Source organism: Oryza glaberrima, chromosome 1 (assembly GCF_000147395.1).
Source record: "Oryza glaberrima chromosome 1, OglaRS2, whole genome shotgun sequence".
Classification (NCBI taxonomy): Eukaryota; Viridiplantae; Streptophyta; class Magnoliopsida; order Poales; family Poaceae; genus Oryza; species Oryza glaberrima.
The window spans coordinates 27,038,691-27,065,604 of record NC_068326.1 but is presented as its reverse complement, the minus strand read 5'-3'; the positions used below and the strand labels follow the sequence as shown (position 1 = coordinate 27,065,604).

At 43.2% G+C, this 26,914-nt stretch overlaps 5 protein-coding genes across 5 annotated transcripts; 2 read left to right on the top strand and 3 right to left on the bottom strand.

The window, feature by feature from the left end:
• Window positions 1-5,137: 5,137 nt before the first annotated feature.
• LOC127760536 (uncharacterized) lies at window positions 5,138-5,857 on the top strand. The gene has a single exon (XM_052284818.1). It carries the CDS (start codon window positions 5,265-5,267, stop codon window positions 5,709-5,711), a length of 447 nt encoding a protein of 148 aa, XP_052140778.1. The 5' UTR covers window positions 5,138-5,264; the 3' UTR covers window positions 5,712-5,857.
• Window positions 5,858-8,673: 2,816 nt separating this feature from the next.
• LOC127766814 (uncharacterized) lies at window positions 8,674-9,299 on the bottom strand. The gene has a single exon (XM_052291970.1). The coding sequence runs from the start codon at window positions 9,286-9,288 to the stop codon at window positions 8,674-8,676; it is 615 nt and encodes a 204-aa protein (XP_052147930.1). The 5' UTR covers window positions 9,289-9,299.
• A 618-nt stretch (window positions 9,300-9,917) lies between these two features.
• LOC127759871 (nucleosome assembly protein 1;3) lies at window positions 9,918-12,698 on the top strand. Its single transcript, XM_052284086.1, has 10 exons — window positions 9,918-10,003; window positions 10,119-10,162; window positions 10,289-10,384; window positions 10,821-10,913; window positions 11,084-11,138; window positions 11,249-11,313; window positions 11,500-11,687; window positions 11,792-11,960; window positions 12,051-12,094; window positions 12,284-12,698. The coding sequence occupies exons 1-10, from the start codon at window positions 9,991-9,993 to the stop codon at window positions 12,420-12,422; spliced, it is 906 nt and encodes a 301-aa protein (XP_052140046.1). The 5' UTR covers window positions 9,918-9,990; the 3' UTR covers window positions 12,423-12,698.
• A 6,508-nt stretch (window positions 12,699-19,206) lies between these two features.
• On the bottom strand, window positions 19,207-22,358 carry LOC127782548 (protein REVERSION-TO-ETHYLENE SENSITIVITY1-like). The gene is made up of 3 exons (XM_052309811.1): window positions 21,874-22,358; window positions 20,653-21,023; window positions 19,207-19,881 (listed from the first exon to the last, which is right to left on the bottom strand). The coding sequence occupies exons 2-3, from the start codon at window positions 20,956-20,958 to the stop codon at window positions 19,462-19,464; spliced, it is 726 nt and encodes a 241-aa protein (XP_052165771.1). The 5' UTR covers window positions 20,959-21,023; window positions 21,874-22,358; the 3' UTR covers window positions 19,207-19,461.
• Window positions 22,359-22,671: 313 nt separating this feature from the next.
• Window positions 22,672-26,193, bottom strand: LOC127782537 (calcineurin B-like protein 10). Its single transcript, XM_052309800.1, has 9 exons — window positions 25,976-26,193; window positions 25,624-25,840; window positions 25,451-25,533; window positions 24,754-24,813; window positions 24,185-24,293; window positions 24,035-24,087; window positions 23,467-23,547; window positions 23,274-23,386; window positions 22,672-23,130 (listed from the first exon to the last, which is right to left on the bottom strand). The coding sequence occupies exons 1-9, from the start codon at window positions 26,003-26,005 to the stop codon at window positions 23,076-23,078; spliced, it is 801 nt and encodes a 266-aa protein (XP_052165760.1). The 5' UTR covers window positions 26,006-26,193; the 3' UTR covers window positions 22,672-23,075.
• Between the last annotated feature and the right edge of the window lie 721 nt (window positions 26,194-26,914).

Below are 26,914 nucleotides of genomic sequence, written 5' to 3'. Positions count from 1 at the left end.
ATCCATCACTTTTAGATGGCGTAGATTGCTTTAAGGCAATTTTATCATTCTTAACAAAATACTTAGAGATCTTGCTTCAATATTTCTGCAACACCTTTGCTATCGTAAGTCCTACCCCACATGTTGGCCACACATCCCCAAATGGTCGTTTCCTCTCTCCTTTTCTGTCACTGTTGTTTCTCAAAATGTTCCTATACTGTAGGGTGTTTAGATTTAGGGGTGTAAAGTTTTGGCGTATCACATCGGGTATTATATAGGGTGTCATATAGGGTGTCCGGGCACTAATAAAAAAACTAATTACAAAATCCGTTAGTAAACCGTGAGATTAATCTATCATTAGCACATGTTTACTGCAGCACCACATTGTCAAATCATGGAGCAATTAGGCTTAAAAGATTCGTCTCGCAAATTAGTCGCAACATGTGCAATTAGTTATTTTTTAACCTATATTTAATACTTCATGCAGGTGTTCAAACGTTCGATGCCCTATGTCTATAAGAGAGTGGTTTTTAAACTCTTGAGAAGATATCTTCTCATTGTTTGCATATCACTTAAATAGTTATGATTTTCTTTAATATATCACTCCACAAATATACAAGTTAAAATTTAAGTTTCACAAATTGCAATAAAAAACAAATTAAACTACAACTAACGTATATTCATAGTCAAATTTGTTTTTTCTGTTGTAACATGTAGAAGCTAGATTTGACATTGCATGCATGTTTGTACAATGATCTATCATATATTAATTTTTTATAATATTTAAGTGATACACAAATAATAATTTGACGTCCTCACAAGAGTGTAGAATAGTTTTCCATCTCTATACCATCTACCACCGCCTAGGACAATGATATAGTCCTAAGATAAGACCTAACTTTCTTTTGAGAGAGAATAAGGTGTAACTTTGACTCTTCTATAAGAAAACATGTACTATTAATTTATTAGTTAAAAACTAGCTAACTTTTATACGCAAATTTAGGACATATACAACATAGAATCTAATATTATCTCTTAGTTAATATATACTCGTTTAGAGACTATCCTTCTACACTAGTTAACACAACAAAACCTCTTAACCATTAGTACACCAAAATGTTTTTTTATTACTCCTTTCATTTTCTCTACACACGTGCAACAAAATTTTCTTTAATAAATGCTAAGCGTAGACTTTGAGCTGTTGTCATGCGTAGGAACGATATTCTGCTTCCTATTATCTCTCTCTTCCATGTTTCCAAAGTTACTTACATGGCAACGGAGAGAGACGTTAATAAACACCATTATACATACCTTAGGGAGAATTGGATTTGATGTATACAACTATATGTCTATATTGATCGATCATACCGCTACAATTTAGACCACTATAATATAATGGTCAAAATCTCTCTCGATTAATGTAAAAATTTCTAGCTTCTAGAACAGATGTGGTGGAGCTATCTAGCTTTATAATACAATAATAGACAGTTACATATATTATATATTTAAAATAAAAATTAGTACATATTATTATAACATATTTTCACACCGATCTAGTAATGTCAATAGTATTGGATACACCATTAAAAAGGTAATTGGATCTGCCAATTAGCACTAGCTCAAAGCAGTGTAAAGAGAACGCAAAACTCACTATAAATACACCAAGATTATAAACGTGAGCAAAATGTCACCATCCAAAGTAGTAAATAAATCCTTCACGACTATAAGCACGAGCTAGTATCTTGAAAGGAAGATATGCATCTCAAATAGAACGAGGTGCATTTCAAATTTACTGTAAGGGTATCTATGGTTGCATTGACAATAAGAGTGAGACCCACCATAAGAAGTAATAGTTATGGCAATGCCTACAATGTTTAAGTCTTTGGTAGAATATAAGATGGGTCCCACTGAATCCCACCAAAGAAAAAAAAAATCAATTCCTAACCATCCCATGCAAGGCAGAAAGCTAGAGAAATGAATATAACAGTGAAAAAATAATTTTATATTTTTGTGTGATCACATCTTAAGCTTAAGACTCTTTTGGATTGCATGGATCTTAATGTGTGCTCCCACAATAGCTAAAGTTATAACATTTAATTTTTTAAGGCTAACATTTTATAAATTGTGGTTACCCTATCCAGCGATAGGCACAGGGGCCAGGGCCCAGGGGGGTCGATCGTCGTGACGTCGTTTACACGTAGGACGGGAGAAGACTCGGCCCGGTACGCATGGGAAAACCTTGGCCGAATACCACGGCAACTCTCATACGCTCCGACTAGTCTCGTGGCACAGCGGGCACAAAAGCCGCGGGCGTATTTTACGCGCACACAAGGATCCACCATAGGAAAAAGCCATCACGTATTCACGTTATTACGTACTAGTACGGTTTGAAACCATGGAGCTCCACCCTCCTTCCTCCTGCGACGACGACGCCGGCAGCTGCCAAAAGACGTCCGTGGCGTGCAACCGCCAGCGCCACAAGATCCTCATCGTGAACCTGCTATATGAACTCATGTTTTTCGCTTTCATGTTCCTATGCTTGTATCACGCGTTGTACGACTTCCCGTCCGAGTTCTCCGTCCAGTCACGGCCATCCACGGCCTCGACGCGGCGCCGGCCGGAGCCAGCGCCGCCGGCACGACGATCATCTCCCCTGCCATCGACGTCACACTTCACGTCAACAACCGGCGCGGCACGGCGAGATGCTACCGCGGCGGCGAGGCGGTGGTGAGCTACGAGGGCTTCACCGTCGCGTCCGGCACCGTGCCGGGCTTCTGCGTGCCGGGAAAGAGGGCACGGGAGGTGCCGTTCCTGGCGTCGGCCGACGGCGTGGGTCTGCCTCAGCAGCTTCGCGGGCGCATGGCCCTGGAGCGGCGTATCGGCGCCATGCAGCTGGAGGTCGAGGTGAAGCTGTTCGGGCGCGACGGCGGCACGGCGCCCAGGCCGACGTGGATGTCGTGCGGGCTGAGGATGGATGAATCGCAGCTGCCGAAAACGGCGCATTGCTCGGTGTTGGCTTTGCAGAATTGGTTCTCTCAACCCTTGTTCGGATAATAGAACATTCAGATCAATCTTTTACGGGTTAAGGGATCGCCAAAGGGATTAATTTCGTCTGTTTCATGATAATACCGCAGGTGTTCCAATTAGTTAGCTAGTTACATGATTTCAAGTTTTCAATAGCACTCTTTCTTGTATCAGACATTAATGGCATTGATAATTTTACTCCAGCTTGGTCGGAATATTTAGGGTGTGTTTGGTTCACGGTCAAGGTTGGATGGGATATGGCGGTCCATATTTTGTTTGATATGGCGATCCAGTTTTTTGTTTGGTTAAGTGAATATGGCGATCCAGTTTTTTGTTTGGTCGTAGGGATAAAGTTGGATTTGGTGATACAATTTTTTGTTTGGTTGAAGGGAGTAGGTGGATGAGCAGGTGTAGTCACCTTTCACTGTAGAGAGGGTGAGTATACCCCCATCAAATTCATATATACTACAAATCACAAATTCCAAAACAAATCACAAATTCCTAAACAAATCACAAATTCATATAATATATATTTATATACAAATCAACATAGAGAAAAAAAAAGAAAAATAACAAAGAAATAGGAAAAAAAAAGGTTTCCGGCACGCGCCGGGCTAGCCGTCGCATCCAGTGCCACCGTGGAGCTCGCCTCCCGCCGCCGCCGCCGAGCTCGCATCCGGCGCCGCCGCCGGGATTCGCCGCCTGCGGCCACCCGGAATCGCCGCCCGAGCCGCTGGGAGTCGCAGCCCACGGTCGCCCAAACTCGCCGCCCGTCTCCCACTCCGCCCTCGAGTCCGCCTGGTGTGCTGCCGGAAGAAATCAGTGAGAAAGAGGAAAGAAAAGAGGGAAAGGGATGGAGAGGAGGTGAGCGCATGCGGAGGCGCGAGTCGCTCGAGCCTGGGCCACCCCATCCGGCTGAATCGGCCGGATGCACAGAGCCGGTATCCAAAGGGAATATTCCCTATGTGGTGGCCATATCCCACTGCTGCCCTCCATCCAAACAACCTCAAAATTTGGGCGGCCAGATCCTATCCGATCCTATCCCTCCATCCAAACACATCCTTAGTAATGCAGCTTCAAAAAGATTTGGTCATGCACACTGCTTTCTTTGTTATGCATTAATTAAACCATAATTAATTAACCTGTAAAGAAGACGCTCATGAAATTAACATATATAAAAGGGATTGAAAATATTTTTGGAAAACGCCCGAGATCGGGCGCCCTACGTGCACCAACAAAATCAGGCATCGCGCGCGCCCGCCACCCACGTGCCGCCACCACGCGCACCCGCGCGTCCCCACCACAGCGCACCCCGTTGCAACAGTTACTCGAATATAACATAAACACCCTATTAAGGGGGATCTGTTTTATTTTTTATTCCACTAACAATATTTCAGCTAATGTACTCGTGATGTTTCACTATGCATGGATCAAATATTGCAGTGGATTTCGATATTGTTTTAATAATTTTAATTTGATGGACACGTGGGTTGTTGATGTACACAGGGTTTAAGTGTTGCAATAGCTTCAAGTCGTTTGTTGCATACATTGAACCAAATTGTTTCATCTAACGATCTGACCGTGTTTTACTTTTTCTAAGAATTGAAATATTTTTACGCTATTTGCTGAAACATTGTTTTTTATAGGGTGAAACAACGTTTGATTTTTTAGAAACCATTGTTTCATACGTTGTAGTAAAATGTTTCATGAGGTGATTTGGTTGTGTTTCAGCTTTTCAAAAGACTGAAACATTTTCGATCTATTTACTGAAACATACTCGATCTGCTTGATAAAACAGCGCCCGATTTTTGAAAAAATCGGGCATCCAATTTCTAGGCGCCTCGAATATTTTTTAAGTCATCCCACTTCCACACGACCTCCCCACGCCTCTATTTTCACGTCCTTTGTTTTGGTAAATTTTGTTGTATTCATGTATTGGACGGACCAATTGCCCATCGGTTCTCCAACGATATGATATTATAGAGCCCTGTACATGACCGGGTAGGTGTGGAGTTTGGACTCTTGAGCCCGTCGCAAGTCGCAACATGTTTACAGCTGGCTTAAATTTCACGCCGGCCAGACGATACCAACCACAACTTTTTCGTTCGGCTCCAAAGCAAGTTTCACCGTTTGACCTCCGACCTATCCGCCATGGCGCCGGCTAAGGATCACGAAGAAACTGATGATTCTCACGGTGCCGTCGACGTATGTAAACCCACTCTAGGCTACAAGCTAGCCATGGCGCTTTTGCTTTTCTTGTCATGCGGATAACCTACAAGGCCAGCCAAGCAATCGACACCGCTGTTATCTTCAACAAGCCAATCAGTAGCTCGGTCGAGCTCGTCGGCGTCAGGGGACTGGAGCCATCTCTGGCCCCAGGAGCGGCGGCATCGCCGGCTTTCGATCTACTCCTGCGTCTCGACAACGGGGACGCCTGCGGCGACCAGTACCGAGAGGGCGGCAGCGTCAAGGTCTCCTACGCCGGCGTCCCCCTGGCGCACGGGAGCACCCCCGGCTTCCGCTTGGGGGCGAGGAGTTCCGCGACGGTGGCGGTGAACGCGACGAGCGATGGGGTGGGTGTGCCGGAGGAGCTGTTCCGGCTCATGTCGGCGGAACGAAGGCTAGGCGTGGCTCAGCTGGATATCGCCTTGCAGCTGGGCTGGCCCGGTTGGGAGTCCTACTACTGGATCGTCGATTTGGATGGCTGAATATGGGCCAAACCCTCAAAGTTTAGCCCAAGGGCCAACATCATTAGTTTACTAGTCCCTTGTGTATTTTTTTAGTTTATTATTTTTATTAGGTAAATTAAATTATTGTGCCATTGTCCACTGACCAAAATGGATGCTGTTTATGTTACCTTATACGTGGAAAATCATCATTATGATCATTATATTCTATTGAGATCAAATTTTGATGAATTGAACAGTTATTGATGAATGCACCACAGCTATTCCTCGTTTCTTATGAAATTATACGCTTTGGCATCTAGAAAATACCATCACCTGACCTCTAACAACAATTTGACATTTTAATATTTTTATAAAAGAGATTTTCTATCATCTTTGAGAGTACCTGGTTTCGCCATATTGATAATTTGTTTTTCCTCTCACAATAGATTCTCCTCTTCCTCATCTCTGATGAGTGGCATTGACTCTGCTATTATCTTTCTCTACTCCACCTCCAATGACAGGCATCTCCACTCTCACTCTGCTGTCCTTAATCCACGATAGAGTAATGGTAAATCAAGCGGCTGGGACATACAAAGGGATGGCAGATCAGGGACCGCAGGAGCATCGGGTGTTGAAAGAGTTAGGGGATGGCAAGGGCTTCATGAGCAATAGGGGGAGCGAGAGACCAACGGGGTCTACCACGGGGACAACGGAGGCCTTGTGAGTAGCTGGGATCACACGAGACCTAGCGAGCAGCTAGGATAGGTGCTTGGCTCATGGGAGGTGGAAGTCGTCCAAGTCAAGGGCATAAATGAGTTCAACGCTACATCCGGCTCATTCTTGGCTGCCTATCCCTCCATCAGCAACAACTTCCTGTGCTCCTCTTTAGCTGGATCCTCTGCAATTATTTTCATTGGCAACCACCAGCCAAGAGAGAGGGACAAAGAGAGTGTGTACATACATTGTATAGAAAATCAAGAATTTTTACAATCCTTCAGGTGGTATTGTTGTCATGTACTCCCTCCGTCCTATAATATAAGAAGTTTTAGAATTAGACACGGTTATTAAGAAAATAGATATAAGTGAATGGTGGAGGGTTGTGATTGGATGAGTAGTGAAGTTAGGTGGGAAAAGTGAATAGTTGAGAGTTGTGATTGGTTGAGAAGAGAATGTTGGTGGAGAAGTGTTATATTTTGGGACAAATCCCGATGGCTAAAAGTTGTTATATTTTGGGACGGAGAGAGTACCAAATAAAATCTAACTGTTTAATTAATAGGGCACGATGGGGAATAACTTGATGCAGTTGTGGAGAGGTCCTTCCCTTCCCAAGACATACGATGGGAATCACATCCTTTGCCCATTCATCGCATTTGTCCGACATGAGGTGGGCCTAGCAGTGTTAGGAAACGATAGGCAAACAAACGATAAATAACAATATATTAATCACAGAAGACACGAGATTTAACATGGAAAACCCTCCCAAAATAGGAGAGAAAAAAATCACAGGCGTCAGCCAGTAAAATATCTTCACTATATCGGGGGTGAGGTTACAACGCCGCACGGCGGCTTATAATAGATATATATGTAAAGCTGGCCTTTATTAAATGCAAATGAATTTGAATCACAACTCAACAAGCAGAAGGTCATCGGTTAGCTCAGATCCAACTTACAAGCTTGGGAGGAAGGCTGCGCAAGAGGTGAAATTCGCTAGCATTGGCGAGCTAGAATCCGGGCAACGAACTTGGAAGCTTATGGGAGGCAAAGGTCACCGGACAGCTCAAATCAGCTTGACAAGCTTGGGTGGGAGGGCAGGTAGGGCTGTGGGAGGTGGTGGCTATACCGCCGAGATAGGGAGGAGGGCAGCTAGGGAGGCGGAGGTTGCCAACGAGTTTAGTGGTGGTGGAGGCGGAGGTTGCCGCCGCTCCTGTTTTCATCCACCGGAAGGGCAGTGCAGCACCCCTCCCCTCAAAAATTGTAAAACTCCTCAAAAAAAAAATATACCCTTCAACGTTTAAACCTCGCTGAACATGTTTTATTTAGACCCAGGAGGCACCAAGAGGATGGTAAATAGCTCAATTTTTAGTGGATTAGGCAAACCATGGTGGCGCCCTTAGGCAAACTTTATTGTCAACGTGTTGTGTTATACATGCTCACAGCAACTTTTCTGATCTCTAATACTACTTCCTTGCCGAGGAATAATGTTGACTTAATTTACTTAAAAAAACATGTTGCGCATACGAAATACTTCCTCCGTTCATATTATAAGTCGTTTAAGTTTGAATGAGTTTACATCGAAATTTAGCATCTACAACATCAAACTAGTTTCTTTAAAAATAACATTTAATATATTTGTTTTGTGTAAAAAAACGCTGCTATATTTTTTTATACATTTGATCAATATAAAATTTGACTTAAAAAATAAAATAACTTATAACATGAAAGGTAATATATTACTACCTCCGTCCTAAAATATAACAACTTTTGGCTACGAATCTAGACACACAGTTATCCAGATTCATAGATAAAAATGCTTATATTTTGGGATAGAGGGAATAATTAGAAGAATATATTACTACCTCCGTCCTAAAATATACTCCCTCCATTTTTTAATAGATAACGCCGTTGACTTTTTCTCACATGTTTGACCATTCGTCTCATTCAAAAAATTTACGTAATTATAATTTATTTTGTTATGAGTTGTTTTATCACTCATAGTCTTTTAAGTGTGATTTATATCTTATACATTTGCATAAAATTTTTAAATAAGACGAATGGTCAAACATGTGAAAAAAAGTCAACGGCGTCATCTATTAAAAAACGGAGGTAGTAACAACTTTTGGCTACGAATCTAGACACACAGTTATCCAGATTTATAGATAAAAATGTTTATATTTTGGGATAGAGGGAATAATTAGAAGAAGCAAAAATTAAGCTGGGTTCACAAAAGAAAACGCAACAAAGAAAGAATAACTCATCAGGGAGTCATCTTGAATAAACTATATTATTCATCTTGTCTTCCCGGGAGACCAGCCTTCGTCTTGAGCAAACTGCTATTCATGTTGTCCTCCCAGGAGTCCAGGAGAAGCTCCTGTGAAATCGACGTCGTCCCAGAGCTGGGCGCGAAGGCAGCCATGCCGAAATTAGCGTAGTAGTGCAGCTTCATCTCGACGGAAACCTTCGCTGTGCCATGCTGCAACTCTGAGACAAGAAGGTCGCGTAGATCCTCCGACAAGCGGACGTCCTTGCCCCAGGGCACCACCGTGAGCTCGGCCATCGCCCTCCTCCTCACGCAGAAGCCCGGGACGCGCCCCCACGCGAGTGCAACGCCGGAGTAGGACACCACCACGTCCCCGCGGTCGAGACACCATGGCCGGAAGGCGCGCGGGTTCTCGGCGCGCAGCTTGAGGTTGAACGCGGGGGAGACAACCGTGCTGACGGCGGCGACGTCCATCCCCTCGACGGCGGCGAGATCCATGGTGTACTTGGCCTTCTCGCATTCTTTGGAAAGAAGGGCGCCGACGAAGATCCCTAGCAGAAAAACTGGTAACAGTGTCATCCAGAACAGGAAGCTGACTTTGTTCATTAACCTCAACAAAGGGTCCTCCTCGCTGTCCATGGCTGACTGATTTTCTTCGTCCGAAATTCAGTTTGATGGTCGATCAAGATCTAGGGAAGGTGGAAGCTATTGAGATCTTGACAGGAGATATAGCAAAATCCATGCAAAGTGCCGAACATATCGGTTAGAACAGGATTTCTGATACGATACGATTGCACGAGACGTATGACAGAAAAGAAGATATATGCATCCCAGAAAAACAAATCTACTGTAATACATTCATCCCAACCGGGGATTGATTTGGCACAGGGGGTGGTCGTCGTTTACACGTAAGCTACGGAAGAAGCAAGGCCTGGTAGTCCGGTACGCATGGGAAACCTCGGCCGAATACCACGGTAACTGATCTCATCCGCTACGAGTAGTCTCCTGGCGCGGCGGGCACAAAAATACAAAATCCGCGGGCTTATTAGGCACACAAGGCACACAATCCACCAGAGAAAAAGGCCCGAACGGCCCTAATCGAACTCGCGGCGGCAAGTCCAAACTCCACACGAGCGCGAACCCGCATCCCGTTCGGCCATGTCTCCCTCCCGCGAGATCTGGGCCGTCCGCTCTGTCACTTCCCCCACCCTTTATCACCACCTTCCGCGGCTTACGCCGCCCACGCCTCGCTCGACTAATCCGAAGCCTCGCTCGAGAACTCGCCGCCTCACGCCGGAGAGCATCATCAGTTCATCACCGCCATCTGCCATCGCAGAAGCCATGAGCGGGATCGGTGAGCACTCACCTCTCCCCTGCTTCGCTTTTTGTTGCATTGTTGTTGTTTTCTTTGGGTGATTCTGTGATTGGGTTTACGGCTAACTGTTTGCGGCGGCGGGTTTCTGATGTAGAGCTCTCGTCAGAGGAAAAGGCCAGCCTCGTGGAGACACTGAAGGTATAACCTCTTCCTCTCTCGCTGTGATGATCTCTTTTTTTTCGGTGTGCTTTGCTGGGTTTCAATCGGAGCGATCGTGCAATGGTGGTTTTTGTTGATTCGGTGATATGCGTGTCATCTGTGCAGAACAAGCTGCAGGCGTTGGCGGAGCAACATGTTGACGTGCTCGAAAGCCTGGCGCCCGTGGTCAGGAAGCGCGTCGATGTGCTCATAGAGATTCAGGTAAAAACAGAACTGCTAAGACTAGAGAGAGCTTCGAGGTGGTGATGTTCACGGCATATTTTCGTTCATCGTACTGTTTATTATGCAAACCCATTGCGACGTACATAGTGACAATATCCTCAATGAAATGTGAGATTGACTAGAGTTTTTGCGTGATTAATTCCCTCTGTTGCAGAAGCTTGCTTATGCATATTTTAGTACTGTTATGTTCACAGGTATAAAACGGTTGGATTAGATGCTTTATCCTTTATTATCCTTAGTTGCTTCTATTCTCTAAGAAAGTACAAATTATGCTCGTATGCTAGCGATATCCATTGATTTCGTAAAAAGATTTTTTTTACCTTAGCCTTTTACTGTTATGTAGTTGATAGTGTTATATTTGTTACAAACTTTATTCCACATATCTAAAATTTCTAAAATATGTTAAATATTTCAGAGCCAACATGATGAACTAGAAGCGAAGTTCTTGGAGGAAAAATCTGCTCTAGAAGCTAAATATCATAAGCTTTATGGACCATTGTACTCAAAGGTATAACACATACTTTTTTGTTGCAATGTAGCGTAATCTAGCCTTACCCCACTTATCTTTCTTTTCAAAAAGAGTTGTCTGTTTTGTGTACAAGCAGCTCTTCTTTAAGAAAGATATCTTGAATTATGTTTCTGAGTTTTCAATACTTTTTTGTGCTTGCAAATTTCCAGCGTTTTGAAATTGTGAGTGGTGTTCTTGAAGTAGAGGGCGAGACTGAAGAAAGAGGTGATATATCATTCTTATTCATACTATAGGTGTTCTGGGCACGTCTGGGGTTATTGATAGATTGGGTACCCTTTTAGTTTTTTCTATAATCTCACGATGGTTCCATGCAGAGGAAAAGGGTGTTCCAGATTTTTGGCTCAAAGCAATGAAGAACAATGAGATTCTTGCTGAGGAGGTGAGAGGCTTTTCTAGTTTGTAAATTCCCACTTTCCAATTTATCAATGTTTATGTTCTCATGGTCTCATTAGAACTTAAGCTTATTTATTTGTTCAGTGTGCTGATTTGCTTAGTGCCATTTTTTTTAGATAATGAAGTGCCAATGATTCTTGTAATGGATATTTTTTTCCTTTTCCATTGCCAGATCCATGAGAGCGATGAGGAAGCTCTAAAGTACCTTAAGGACATCAAATGGTGCAGAATTGATGATCCAAAGGGTTTTAAGTTCGAATTCTTTTTCGATACAAATCCCTTCTTTAAAAATCAAGTGCTGACTAAAACATACCACATGATCGATGAAGATGATGAACCCATCCTAGAGAAAGCAATTGGGTATATATCATTTTATTTCTGCAAATTTGTGTTTTTATTAGGATGAAAAAGAATCTCTCGTGCATTTCCTATTTGAAATATTCCCTGACCGCTTTATTTCTTAGGACTGAAATCGAATGGCATCCAGGAAATTGTTTGACACAGGAGGTGCTAACGAAGGAGAGTTCAGAGAGCACTAAACCTATAACAAAGACTGAAGAATATGAGAGCTTCTTTAACTTCTTCAGCCCCCCTCAAGTTCCAGAGGATGATGCAAAAATTGACGAAAATACCGTAAGTTGAACAAGTAATTATTCTGTATACATTGATTCCTGAAACATTATGCCCAAACTTATGGCCTTTTTCACTGCTGCTGCTTAACAGGCTGAAGAATTGCAGAATCAAATGGAACGAGATTATGACATTGCGTAAGTTATTATGCTCCACTGCATTCTTAACCGATTAGAGTTGTTTTTTTTACTAAAGGAGAAGCGATACTATTGTGTTATTATGCATGATACGTTATACTGAAATACACAATTCTTCAAATTATTTATGAAACAACATACTTCCCGTATATATTATCTGGTTATAAATTAGCTTGCCCATGTTGCCAGATCTACTCTCAGGGACAAGATCATACCACATGCTGTTTCTTGGTTCACTGGAGAGGCTGTTCAAGACGAGGATTATGGTGTTTCTTGGGTGGATGATAAAGAGGATGATGACGATGAATATAGTGATGAAGAAGCATAAAGCATTCTAGTGTCGTTTCTTCTACTGGGGTATTAGAACGTTAGATGCTTTTATATCCATTGTTATCCCTCTATTTTGAACGGAAGGCTGGCAGAGTTGCTAGATTGCAGGGTGAGCGACCTGGGAGTGCAAGCAGCAATAGTATTTTTTTTTTATCTTAGTTCTCAGAAGTCAAAAGTGGAGTGAAGGATATGCAACTACTAAGTTGATTTGTATCAAGTTATTAGTGGTGGATTCACTTTTCTACGTGTGTTTTTTTATTTTCTCCTATTGTTGCCATATATTATGCTCGGCTGGTCAAAACTATAGTGTCATCATTATTGTCACTATGTACAATCTTTGTCGGGCGGATGTAGCTTTCAAATATATATAGGGCGTAGAATGGAGATGTTCACTCGATAAGAGCAATTAAACACAACACATCCGTATTTATAGTTCAATCGCATAATTGCCTCGATCATTGTTTGTGGCATGCGTGCATTGTGAAGAGATAAGCTAATCTGTTGGACGTTCACACCTTATATACCTAATTTTGATGGCCCAAGACTTACTATAAGGGGGTAGGGGGGGTCTTTGGGAGAGGGGGGAGGGGGGTAAGGCGACACGTATCGTAGCTGGGTTGGTCGACCCACCCTGCCTAATGGATACATCCGCCCTGGCTTGCACTCCACCTCGTTTGCCCCTACATAGAATCAACCAATGTCAAAATTTAAATTTTAAAACTTAAATTTGAAGTTGATTGTAAAGTTTTTTCTTCAAAGTTTGTTTTTTTAACATTGACTTTTAACTCACTAAGGACACATATAAAAGTTTTACTCATATTTTTTTTCTAATACGTCATATGGCATATTATCAGCTTATGTCCAAACGATGGGGCCCCTTAATAATAAGTTCTCGGTCCTCGAAAAAAATTGTCAGTTTGTTATCGTGCATTTGTACCTTATTGTCATTTATTTCTGTTGTAACTAAAATTGATTTTCACGTAATCAATCACAATATTTAAGACAACGGTACTCCGTACTCCTGGCATTAGTTTGACCAGGTGCTTGTTCAAAATTCATACGAAGAGAGTACTTATTTTTCTTTGGGTAAAATCTATCCAATGCGCATGTACAGTTTGCTCTTTAACTAACAACACTTCCGTAGCCATCCAATCATTTAATGATGGCTGAGATACGGCCACGTGAATGTTGTGCTGGTCAAGAGACCAAGAAAAATATTCAGGATATCTAACACACAGGCACATGTAAAAGTTGGATTATTCATATAAAAATTCTAAGATACGCCACTGCACATGTCATGCATGCTACATTTTTTTTCTTGTTTATTTTTATACGGGTGTTGAAGATATTCGGCACGATCGGTGTTACACATTTGTCTTTCGTATAAATTATGGTTTAATTAACACATAATAGAAAAATAGCGTGCACGACCAAATCTTTGTTGAAGCTGCCTTACTAATTTCCGATCGACCAAGCTGAAGTAATTATTAATGCAATTACTGTCTGATACAAGAAATACGCTAACCAATTGGAACACCTGCATGCGGTATTCTCTTGAACCAGAGGAAATCCCTTTGGCGATCCCTTTATAGATCGGCAGAGATTTTTGAGTTTAATTTCCCTTTGACCACTGTAAAAGATTGATCCTAATCTTGAGTTATCCGAACAAGGGTTGAGAGAACCAATTCTGCAAAAGCCAACACCGTGCAATGTGCCGTGTCCGGCAGCTGCGCTTCATCCATCCTCAGCCCGCACGACATGCCTGGGCGCCGTGCCGCCGTCGTCGCGCCCGAACAGCTTCACCTCGACCTCCAGCTGCATGGCGCCGATACGCCTCTCCACCGCCATGCGGTCGCGAAGCCGCTGAGGTAGACCCACGCCGTCGGCCGACGCCAGGAACGGCATCTCCCGTGCCCTCTTCCCCGGCACGCAGAAGCCCGGCACGGTGCCGGACGCGACGGTGAAGCCCTCGTAGCTCACCGCCGCCTCGCCGCCGCGGTAGCATCTCGCCGTGCCCCGCCGGTTGTTGACGTGAAGTGTGACGTCGATGGCAGGGGAGATGATCGTCGGAGCCGCCAGCGCCGCGTCGTCGAGGTCGCGGGTGGCCGTGGCCGTGATCTGGTCATCTGGACGGAAAACTCGGATGGGAAGTCGTACAACGCGTGATACATTACAAGCATAGGAATATGAAAATGAAATTGGTGAATTCATATAGCAGGTTAACGACAAAGATCTTGCAGCGCTGGGGATTGCACGTCGCTGACGCCTTTTGGCAGCCGCCGGCGTTGTCGTCACAGGAGGAAGGATGGACTGGATGGTAGAGCTCCTTTGTTTCAAAACGTACGTGTCGAAAGGCGAGATTGCTAAGGGCGATCGATTGCCCCTAGCGATCGCCCCCCTCTCCTCCACGCGATTTGCTTTGTTGGTACCGTATTACTTTTCTATTTTAGTAAATTTTATACACCCAAAGTTTATAAATCAAAAGTTTATATATCCGATTTAAATTTGAATTTAAATTCAAATATTTTTTTTATATAGTATTTTATACATCTTAGACCCAAAGTTTATAAGTCAAAAGTTTATATACCCGATTCAAATTTGAATTTGAATTCAAATATTTTTTATATATAGTATTTCTATGCATCTAAAGTTTATACACTTAAAGTTTATAGACCCAAAGTTTACAAGTCAAAAGTTTACATACCTGATTCAAATTTGAATTTGAATTCAAATATTAGTTTATAGACCAAAGTTTATAAGTCAAAAGTTTACATACCAGTTTCAAATTTAAATTTAAATTCAAATATTTTTTTATATATAGTACTTCTTACATAATTTTTTCCAACTTTATTTTTTTTTTAAAAATTTATGGTGTAGTAGGAAGAGAAGAAGGGAAGGAGGTAGGAAGGGAGAAGAGAGCGTATAGGGGGATGGGGAGCGATCGATCGCCCATTAGCCACACACACAATTTCGACATTCCAACGAGGCTCGAAAGTAGAAACCGTCTGAGATTTCGAGGAGTTTCATCTAAATTCAAATTTGAATTGATAAAAAAAAGAAAAAACAAATAAAATCTTATAAATACTATGATATTTATAGAACCTATTGGAATATAAATATTCGAAATAAATGATGTATTGTCTGCATTTACTGAAACTTACATCAGGAAAGAAAAAAAGGAAAACACTTACATGGGCCGGATTGCATGTATTAGGTTAGTTAGTAGTTGGTCCAAATTACATATTACTGATAGAAATTTCAATGATTTTGATCGGAATTTCGCCAAAACCGATCTATTTTCGAGAAATTATCAACAAACTCAGAGAATTTATATTTAAATTTTGGTTTATAAAATTTGTTCGGAATTTACCGGTTTTCTACCGGATTTTACGAAATTCTAAATTTCGCCGGTGCCCGAAACGGAAGGGTAGGTCTAAATCGTAAACCCTGGTCGCGAGTGTTCGCTCGTCGTGAGCGCAGTCCGATATATATAGCTGTCGCTCGCTCGGCTGCACATGCATGTGCATGTAATTAGCACCGCGTGTTTCGGCACCCGGGCAGAGGGAGCACAACTTTCCGAAGCCAGCCGTAACAATTCGATACAGAAAAAGCGGACGACTCTACGGTTCGGGCGATGACTTCAGCGTCCGATTTACGTGCAAAACTATTTTAAACTAATTTTTCTTTTAAATTACTTATTCAAATTATGATCCAATTACACCATTAAATTCATTGCAATTAAATCTTTAAAATAAGACCACACATGGATATATTCCGACGAAAAAAAATTAGCTTATTATTGAATTATTTCTAAATGTTGCAAGATGTTTCACTAGGTATATCGGAATTGTTTCACTAAGTAGATCGAAAATGTTTCACTCGTTTAAATCGGGTGTTGTTTCACCTTATATAAAAACAATGTTTCAGCAAATAGCGAAAGAATGTTTCAGTTCACTGTAATATTTGATCCATACATAGTAAAACATTATAAGTACACTAGGTGAAATATTTTTCGGTGGAACAGAATATAAAACAAATTCCTTTAATAGGGGGTTTCTAAAATATGTGGGTTTTTTTTTGTTGGAATGGAATATTTCAGTTCACTGTAACATTAGATATATACATAGTGAAACGTGAAACATTGTGAGTATACTAGGCGAAACATTTGTAGTGGAACAAAAAATAAACCAAATTACCTTAATAAAGTGTTTCCCAAATATATGATTGATTTGTTGCATAAGGGGACAGACACTGTGGTAGGGCCCAGCGGTATGCACCGCGCGCGGGGGTGGGGGCGGGGGGAGCGCCTGATTTTTGCTCCCCCGCCCGGTAGACCGGATTGTATCATTATCGAGAAAAAGCTCCTGCATGCGTGCATGATTACAGTTTCTGACGTTTTTTGCATGATTAATTTGAGGATGTAAAATTGGTTATTCCGCATGATTCCACACGAGTATTAGCTTTGCCTCCATTATATTACTAAATAACACTAGTAAATATTACGAAAAAAATTATTATATTGAAAAAACTATATAGAAAATCCAATTTTCTAGTATTTGATATTGAAACTTTAATTATTCTCACAAAACATCTTCTTAGATTGTTAGACACCTGTTCTTTCAAATACAAGTATACTAAAAATGTAAAACTTTGTATTTTGGATTATGTATTAATAAAAAGTTATCATTAGAAACTTTTTACGTAAACGAAAAAATTCCATTCATAAACTTTATACATAAAAAATAGGGTTAATTGGATCCATGCCACTGCAAATATGACAAATCAGAAAAATACCACTACTATTTGTGTTATTGGCTAGGTGCCACTACAAATTTTTAAAATTGAAGCCATGCCACTCCGTCACTATTTCCGTCGTTCTCTCTCACGTCGTCATCCTCTAATCTCACGTCGGCACGGCGAGGGCAAGAAGACGAGGTGGCCGCCGGCGAGGACGTAGCGAGCGCGGGGAGCAGGTGCGACCGCGGCCGCCGCCGGTGAGTACGGTCGCGGAGGGCGCGGGGGCTGCCAGCGAGGACGGGAGCGGGGAGCGGGCGCAGTCGCCGCCGCCAAGGACGGTCGCAGGGAGGTCGCGGAGGTCAGGGAGCTGGCGCGGCTGCGGCCACGGCCGGCGAGGATGGAGACCGACGCCGAGTGGTCGAACAACAGCTTGCCGAAGTCATGGACGGCGGAGCCTACGGGTCGAGGAGGCGGAGCGGCGGAGTTGCCGGCCGGCGTCGTGGCCGCCACGCCACCGTGCTGATCGTGCAGAGGCTGGATCCACGCCGCCATGCCGCCATGACAGAGGCATGCGAACATGGACCTGGCATTGATAGCCATGACGCGGTCGTACTCGTCGATGTCGAGCACGCCGAGCGAGGCCGGAGCCTGTGCTCCTATGATCCGGCGTTGCTGTAGAGGACGTCGAGGCGGCCATGGCGGGCAATGGCGAGGTCAACGGCCGCGGCAACATCCTCCTTGACGATGACGTCGCCGTGCGTGTACAATGCAGCGTCCGCGCCGAGCTTGGCAGCGACGGCACGGCGTTCGCCCGCTGCTGCTCCCGCTCCCCGTGCCGCCGCCACTGCCAGAGTGCCGCTGCGGGGTTCCGTTGCTGCTTCTCCCGCTCCCGCTCCCGGCGGGCGCCGGAGTGCCGCCCGCGACCCGCCGCGCCGCCCCCGAGTCGTCAACTGCCGCGCCGTCGTTGGGGGGGGGGGGGGCTGCGTCGCGGCGGCCTTGTGCTGCTGCTGCTGCTGTTGTGTGTACCGCTGCCGCCATAAATGGTGGTCGCCGGGGGAGCCGAGGCGGCAAGCCACCAGAGCAGCTCGTCGGCAGGGCTCTCCCCGACCAAGCCGCTACGCACGCAATCCATGGAGGACGAGGAGCTGCTCGTGGAGGACATGGAGATGCACGGCGAGGATGAGCTCCTCTTCCTCAACGGCGTCCGGCAAGAAAGGTGGTGATGCGCGGTGGCAACCGCGCGAGGAACGAGGTCCGCAGCTGCGGCAACCGGCGTTGCAGAAATCAACGATGGGAACGGCACCGGAGGTGAAGAAGATGAAGGCCGATCTCCCCATTCCTCGTGTCTCCGACTGAGGTTCTTGAGGCTTCTTGAAGAGGACATCAAGGCGACGACGGTGGCGCCATGGCTTGCTCCGGCGTGCTCCGGTTCGACGGCAACGAAGACGATGTCCCGGTGGTGGCGTCGAGTCCCGGCAGCTCCCACGGCGGCACAGACCACGGAGTTAGGAAATTAACGGGGGAACGACGGAAAAGGCGACGGGGGTGGCATGGATCCAATGTTCCAAAATTCTAGTGGCACCTAACCGATATCGTAAATAGTAGTGGTATTTTTCTAATTTGCCACATTTACAGTGGCATGGATCCAATTAACCCTAAAAATATTTCTATTCAAAAATTTTAGGCATGCATAAATAAAAAAAATATTCAGTAAGTTTATACATAAAATATTTCCATTCATAAAGGTTATGCATAAATAAAAAATCCATCCATAAACTTTTACATAAAAAATTTCCATTCACAAAGTTTATGCATAAATAAAAAATTCCATTTATAAACTTTATATATAAAATGTTTTCATTCATAAACTGTATGCATAACCTAAAAAATTCCATTCATAAACTTTGTAAACAAATAAAAAATCATATTTTGAAACTTTTATAATAGTAATAAAAATATTTGCTCGCCATATTTGCATATCCTGTGATCCAAAATTTGCAAGATTTGAGGTTAGATTTTCTGTCGACGGAACTTTAGCAATTCCGTAAAAAAAAAAAAACCTAATAAGAACAAGGAGAGTGCACCATTTGCAAGATGCAACCAACTAGATCTAGGATCACCAAAAACAGAGGACATCATAACATGTAGCACATCGTAGCGTAGGTAACAGGTGTTTTCTTTCAAGTTCAATAGAAGGAGTGATTTATTCCATGATAATCATGAGAATGAATCATTTCAGTAAGTTCTTGGTTCGTTCCATAATTCATCACAGGATTCAGTGCCAATGTTCTTTAAAAGAGTCAGCACACTAGATCCTTCATGCAGTATACAGCAAATACAAACCATCCAATCAAGAGAGAAGAGAAGGCTGCCATCCCTATTAGGAAAGGCCAGCCAGCCATTAAAATGCCAACGCATGTCACAGTTAGAAAAGGAAAGAATGAACGAACAACAGACATTTTATCCACCCATTGGCCACGCAACCAAACAAGAGCAGCCACATTCAACACATTCCACTTCACGGAGCCATTGTAGGCAAGCCGATTCAAGCAGTTTGCCACAAATGAGTAGCAATTGCAGGTGAACAGATTATAGAACTTGTGCTCGAAACTTCTCATGCCCAGTTGCAGAGCGTCGTCCCAGGAAATCGCCGTTCCTGCTTCTGCATGCTTGTAGGACCGCTCACATACATGTGTCGCGAGATTAACAGGAAAGCAACACTAGTCAAGAGAAAAAAAGAACATACAGAGTGTCAAGAAAACTAACCTATTTGAAATGACACTACTATTTTTTTTAATGAAATGACAATTGACAAGAAGTTTATCTATGGATTAAGATGATACAAAAACATCTTATGCAACTTCAGCACATATTTGATGTTTTTGACTAGTTATTTGTAAATAACACACTAACACTGCTATCATTAAATAAACATTGGAATTGATCAACAGATTTTCATGAGCAAACGCTAGTAATATTCAGCCTTTGCCCAATTGCCCTTGTTCTAACCATGTACTGTCATGATCAGTCTGTGAAACCTGGCTCTGGCTGAAGCCCCAGGTTCAGTGTCCCCAACTCATGATTTTTATATTTCTTTCACTTTTTTCTCAAGCATGGAAATTTTAAAATATGTTTTATCATTACTTAAATAGCCCACTGTTTAAAGATTTCTATATTTAGGAATTAGCTTGGAAAATGTTCTCTTTAAAGAACAGTAAGATCATGAAAAATTTGTTTCAAGCAACTTAAGTAGAGAGGAAGTTCAGATTGTTTTCTTGCAACAGCAACACAAATCATTTTGAAGCTATTGACACAGGAAGTAAATGTCGAAATAACATACTAGTAGTGTGTGTTTTTTAAGTCAACAAGGGTTTTCATGGATCCTATAGCTATGAGGGTTGCCATTTTGGATGAATAAACTACTATCAAGTAGGTTGAATTATGTACACCATTCCAAATGAAGAAATGAAAAATATTCGAATCATGCATACCTTCTTTCTGTCAAGCTGGAGATACCTCGCAATAGAACCATATGCAAAATTATCCATGCTCACCAGATTTGAACCAGCAAAATCCAAGACAGTCCCATCCTCTCGACAGATTCCAGCATGCCCTATGTAAGGAGCAAGCCACGAGACAATAGGAAGAGGAGTCCAAACAATGCAACAAGGAAATCTTGCTCTCTTAGGATCTATCTCGCCAACTGGCCACAACTCCTGCAGTGAATTGCTGGAACTAGCATCTTCGTCATCAAAAGCTGCTCCAGCATCCATTGAGGAAATTTTGTTTGGTGCCATTGATGTTACTTGTACTTAAACGAAATCAGATTTGACTAGCTTCCATCGCAAGATCTTCACATTCCCTGAAATTAATGACAAAAATTTAGGCCCCCATACTTCACGACAAAAAGTAATAGATGAAGACTCAATCATATATCCAGTTTGGTACCTCTGTTATGACAAATACACAAACAAAATGTCATGTCACAATAAAATCTAATAAAAGATGTTGAATATGGAAAAAGAGATGAGAGCAAAACAATTTCTTGAATAGAACAAACTTTGTTAACTTCCTTTGCAAATTCTCCACAGATCAAATCATTACCTATGCGGCCATTCATTACAAACTTTAGTCCTTCCCCAGTTCATCATCTTTCAAACTCCTAATCCCTTTTTGGCTAGTACAATTATTGTAGTATCTCAATTCTCAAGGAGAGCATCAAGGCATAAAAATGAAAAAAGAAACAGCTACAACGGCCCTGATTAGCACCAAATGGCAGTTTTAGACTTTATACTACCCCAAATAGTAAACTACTTCAACAAAGATCATCAAGAATACATGAGTCATTAGTGCACTTGGTGGCATCATCTTCTGAGCTCAGCTCACGCAAGGGGCAGAGTTACCGCCGCGGCGAGAACCTTATTAGCCATTACAAAATTTGTTTGCACCCAACCGCACAAACTAGTAAACGCCTATGTCGATTCGAACAAAAGTACTACTCCTATACATTCCGGATCAATTATTCGATCTGCTTCGATACCACATAACCACACATGTGTAACAGTTTCATCCTCGCTGGGAAAAGAAAAACACAAACACAACAGAGGGAAAATCGAATCGTAAACCCCGTCCTTCCCCAACACTGCCGCAGCCAGCACGGCCACGAACCAACCGAACCTAACAGAGCAGAGATCGAGAGGGGAGCAACTCACCGCGGTAGCTGGTGCGACGGGAGGAGGTAGGCGGCCCGCGCGATCCGGCGAGGGAGGGGGGACTCGGGGCTGAGCTCACTTCGCTTCGGATTCGGGCTTCGGACTCGGGGACAGGGAGGCGCGGGCTATAGAGGAAGACGAAGGGGAGAGAGGGAGGTGTGGTGTGGGGTGGGAAAGGTGCATGCACCTGCAGCTCAGCAGCTGCATCTGCAGCCGCGCCAGGCGCTAGCTGGACGCGATGGGCGGCGCAAATGGTAAGCGCACACGCCGGATTGCGGACTTGCACGTTTCTTGCTGTTGCTGCTGGAAGAGGGGTTCCACCGTTTTCCATCCAGCTTGGCAAGGAGGCCTCCATGTGCCAGTGATAGGCGGAGCCGCTTGTTTCTTGCCGTGGCGGGAGATTCAGCCGTCCGTTCGCTCGCGCGGCGGTGGAGATGGACGGCCATGCCGACAGCTTGAGGCTGGAGCTGGTTAGGCTGCTCTCTAGCACAACTCCAGTTCCAAGATTTCTAGAAGTTGAGTAATTTTAGCTTCATAATTTTTTTAATTTAGATAGCTTCATAATTTTTTTAATTATGTTGACGGTTGGTCGGTGTTCTATTGTTCTTTAAATTGTGTGTAGAATTTTCAGATGGTTAGAACGGTGATGAACCTTTCCTTGATTTCAAGTGCATCGTGATGAACTGATGATCATGATGGAATTGGTTCTATTCCTTTAAAAATGGGAGTGATCTTGCTGGAATTGTTTAGAGAAAAAAAATCGTGACCTTCGATGAATTGGCCAATTCGGGCTACAAGTTGAAATAAATAGCAACACGTCCATTTAACACAATGAACCACTGTGGATGTGGATATGTCGCTGTCAGATTTGCACAATGTGAATGTATCATGGAACGAATGAATATAATGTGATACACATGTCGACTTTTATAAACAGACTTCGGAGAGTGTTGAAATTGACCTCTCCGCTAACAGCTTGCCTACTGTTCTAGCACTGAAATGGTGGCTGACCGACTGACTGAGCAGTGAGCACCCTGGTTGGTGTCTTGGTGATATATCCAAATCCAATGCATGCCTCAGTCTCTCTTTTGTTGAGAACTTGAGAGAACCACATGATTTTGCGGAGCTGTCTTTTTTCCCACCTGACACCCTATCATCTTTATGTTGCTGAACAACCAACGTGTGTGTCACCTTATTCACCCCTAGTCTTCAACTTGTGTATTGAAAACGAAGCTGGGGAACGCCGCTGTAGTATCCCTGCCAGGCAAAACTAAATCAGAATGCTTCTTTATACCATGGCGATGTATCGTTGGCTATTTTAGCATAGTGCAAGGCAAACCATATTGCATGAAAATAAGAAAAATTGATGAAAAAGCAGGAACCAAAAGCAGTATCCTTACTTCAGGGTAGGCAGGGTCATCTTCTTTATAACAGACGGGTGCTTCAGTACAAAAGCTTTCCACTCTTCTTTGCTAATCCTGTTATCCTTGTCAGTGTCAGCATCCTCAAATGTCTGCAGAATAACTCAATTAGAGATTCCTAGTGCTAGGTGAATAAACAAAAAAGGGCTCAAGGAGAAGAAAATGTTAATACCTTGTCTAGTATGGCTTCCACAAGATCATCAGACAACTGCACCTCTGACTCCAATAAGGTAGCAACAACCATTTGTTTTACCTGAACGCGAAAAGAAAAGGAGGAGCTTTGTGATTAGTTTTAACTTCACACTGGAAGCATATGCTGCAGAGCTGGCTTGTCTACATTTCAGAATTCCTTACATTTAAGAGTCAAGACTAATTATGATTTATTTCATGTCGTGACTTTATATAGTTTGTTCATCAAGTTTCACAAGGAAACTACAAGAATTACAAGATGATAGCGTGGTTCCTGAAGATGACAAAAGCTGTCACCAGTTTCAGTAATTCGTGAAAAGGTTCAATATGAAACTCGAAGGATTCCAATTATTTAGCAATTGGCAAACATGCGAACAGAAATGATCAAATGATGCTACCTCCAAGCTGGGGGATAGAAAGACTGACACTGATATGGAAAAGTCTTGAGTACCAAAAGTTCTCACACAATAAACTTCATACAAGATTAATCAATGGCTTAACATATCTGTTCAAAAGTCAAACTGATGTATTTCCAAAACAATAGAGCATACCTCTTCACGTTCAATGAAACCGGTTTGCCTCAAATCATATAATCTGAATGAAACTGAAAGAAGCACAAAACCCCCAAAAGAATTAATGGTTGATATATAATTCAACATATAAAGAAATTCTTGATGATCACCAAGATGAAGCACACTTACAATCAATTTTGTCTTCAAGAGGAGCATTAGGATGAAATACACTTATTGCGTGGATAAACTCTTCAAATTCAATAACAGAATTTTTCTTTTCATCAAACAGATCAAAAACCTAAATGGAGAAGAAAAGCTAACTCAAATGGTAGCAAAAAAAAAATTCAGAAATTGAATTTGTTTTAATCATAATATGTAATCAGAGCTTGTGTCTTGACATTACCACAAAGCATTGCCTAACAAATAATACAGTAGGTAACAAGAACAACGGGTTTGAATTAAGATCTTTACTTTGCGAGGAACATCATTCCCTATTTAATTCTTTGCATCATACGTAGAGCTCAAAGTATGTGTTCAAAGCAAGTAAAATGATACCCTTCTTAGCAAGAGCAAAACCCTAGATCTCGTGAAAGAATCTCGATAAAGCATTTGATACGGATAAAACTATGAGAGTCTGTCAATTAGTTGGTCATCCTAGGAAACTCAAAACAAAATGCTTCAGTAGCCAAATGCCCAAATAGGTAAAAAGGGCGGTATTTGAGTGGAGAGGAGTTCGAGAACAAGCCTTTTTCACTTACTCTATCTAGAAAAAGATTCTTTCCAGCCGGTGTTCTAAACAAGGCTAACTGCAGCTCTTCCTGAAAAAACAAGTACAAACATTCACAGTTAGTGACCAAAAAAAGGTAACACTAACATTTTCCACTGTAAAATCTTCACCTGGAAGATATCATCCAGTTACAAGCGTACAATTATAGAAATTCTATTGGGGCTAGTTGCGGCATATCTTTCTAGGATTGATTATCTCTGATGTTTTACATGTCTACTCTCCATGTAAACATTTGACATTTCGGTCAATTTTCCTTTTCTGCTCTCCGTAAATTACTAACTAGCAAGTCCTTTTCAACATGAATGAGGGCACCATACTAAACTACTGGATTGCAACCTGGTTAACCCGTCCTAATTGGTTCAGAAGACTTGTTAGTTTATTCTTTTTCCTTGTTGAATAACTAAAATGAAGAATTCCAGTGTCCTTTTCCTTTTAGCAAGTAGAAGAGTTACAGACTTTAGTAAACCGAAATCTACTAGCATCGTAACCATAGTTTCAATTCTGCAGTATGGATCGACCAAACTGAACCAATGGGCTAAAAAGAATCAAAGGAGTACACGTCTCACCAAATGTGCTGTAAAAGAAGAAGAATAGTTTATCATCTATTATATTATTAAAGGAATAGAAAAATGAGCCTCTACGTTCGCTCTCATGGCCTAGAAATTAACCTTATGGATCAGGCCGTCATCGACGATGGAGCAGCTTATCTTCTTGTAGAGCTCGTACAGTGCCTCCACCTCGTTCACCGAGACTGCCGGCGATCACAAGCCGATACCATTTGAGACAGATGAAAACGCAGAAGCTGGACAGGGGTGGGCAGGCCCTCGGGCCCTGTACTTACAGCAGCGGGACTCGTCGGCGAGGACGGCGAGCTCACGGAAGGTGAGGCGGCCACCGGCGCGGCGGCGCGCGCGGGCGGCGAGGGTAGCGGGCAGCAGCCCCGGCGGGCGCTTCTGGAAGCATTGCGCCGCCGCGAACACGACCGCGTCCACCAGGGCGAGCACCGGAATCAGCGCCGCGCACGCGAGCTCCCCCAGCGTCAGAGAGCTCCTCGAATCCTACCAAATCCGCAATTCCGCAGACGAGGACGTAAACAGATCAGAACGAGCACGAGACCCACAAGAGGGGAAAACAGAAGACCCAGATGAAATGCTGCGGCGGCGAGCCGCGGGGGGCGCGCTACTACGACTTACGAGAGAGTTGGAGGAGCGGGAGGAGTCCATCGGCCGTGCCGCCGGCGGCGAACCATCGAGTGGCGGGGGCCTGCCTCCTCGGCGTACGTCCTTGCAGCTCGCGGCGGCGCGGTGGGTGCGGTAATGCCGTCGAAGTGGGGAATTGCCGGATTGGCGGGTCTGGGGTGTCCGTGAAATTGCTGTGGATGGATCAAGTTCCGGCAGATGCGTGAGTGGGTTCGATACGATTTACCGCTTGGCGTCATCCAATCAATCATTCACAGATCCACCGTGGCAACACGCCCTCGCTGCAAAATGATTGGCTCACCGGTTTTAATTTGGTTGGTTGGTCTACGCATGACCTTCGACTCCTTGCACACCTGCTTAAGGACAATCCCAACCCACCACCTAACATGGTGTCTATGGCTTAACTACATTATCATGTAGAACTTTTACCTTATGTGACACTATATTAATTAAGAGAGAGAGAGTGAAGAGAGGAAGAAACTGGGTCTCATACAAGACACAGCTTCAACACGAGAACCTATGCACTAGACACTATCAAGTTTTGCATTGGGAGAGAATAGTGTCTTCATAATAGATGAAGAATAAATATGATTGGTAGAGAAGAGAGATGATGTATTTATTAATGGTCCACTTTAAGAAACCATGGGTTGTAGAGTGTAGTTTCTATTGTGATGTCTTATTGACATGCACCATAGACACTGCTTATGAACACTATGAGTTGGGACTGCCCTAAGAGGATGTACAACAGCAGGCGATAAATAAGGAGAGAGAAAAGCAGCGGATTACAGATCTGTAGCCAGCTGTAGCACGGACTCCAAAACACCGTGTGCGTATGATAGGTGGGACCAGATATTAATAGTGTAGTATGTAACTATGGTATGAATGAACTATTAGATTGGTTATAGATAAATTAGAGCTAATAGTTAGCTATAC

Coding starts and splice junctions, on each gene's coding strand:
- LOC127759871 (XM_052284086.1), top strand. Junction 11,961..12,050: donor CAAAAATTGACGAAAATACC/GTAAGTTGAACA, acceptor GCTGCTTAACAG/GCTGAAGAATTGCAGAATCA. Junction 12,095..12,283: donor GAACGAGATTATGACATTGC/GTAAGTTATTAT, acceptor CCATGTTGCCAG/ATCTACTCTCAGGGACAAGA.
- LOC127760536 (XM_052284818.1), top strand. CDS start 5,265: ATGCGGATAACCTACAAGGCCAGCCAAGCAATCGACACCGCTGTTATC.
- LOC127782537 (XM_052309800.1), bottom strand. CDS start 26,005: ATGGACTCCTCCCGCTCCTCCAACTCTCTC. Junction 24,294..24,753: donor AGAATCTTTTTCTAGATAGA/GTAAGTGAAAAA, acceptor TTCTCCATTTAG/GTTTTTGATCTGTTTGATGA. Junction 23,131..23,273: donor ATGACCCTGCCTACCCTGAA/GTAAGGATACTG, acceptor TTTGCCTGGCAG/GGATACTACAGCGGCGTTCC.
- LOC127782548 (XM_052309811.1), bottom strand. CDS start 20,958: ATGGCACCAAACAAAATTTCCTCAATGGATGCTGGAGCAGCTTTTGAT. Junction 19,882..20,652: donor TCCAGCTTGACAGAAAGAAG/GTATGCATGATT, acceptor TCTCTTGACTAG/TGTTGCTTTCCTGTTAATCT.
- LOC127766814 (XM_052291970.1), bottom strand. CDS start 9,288: ATGGACAGCGAGGAGGACCCTTTGTTGAGGTTAATGAACAAAGTCAGC.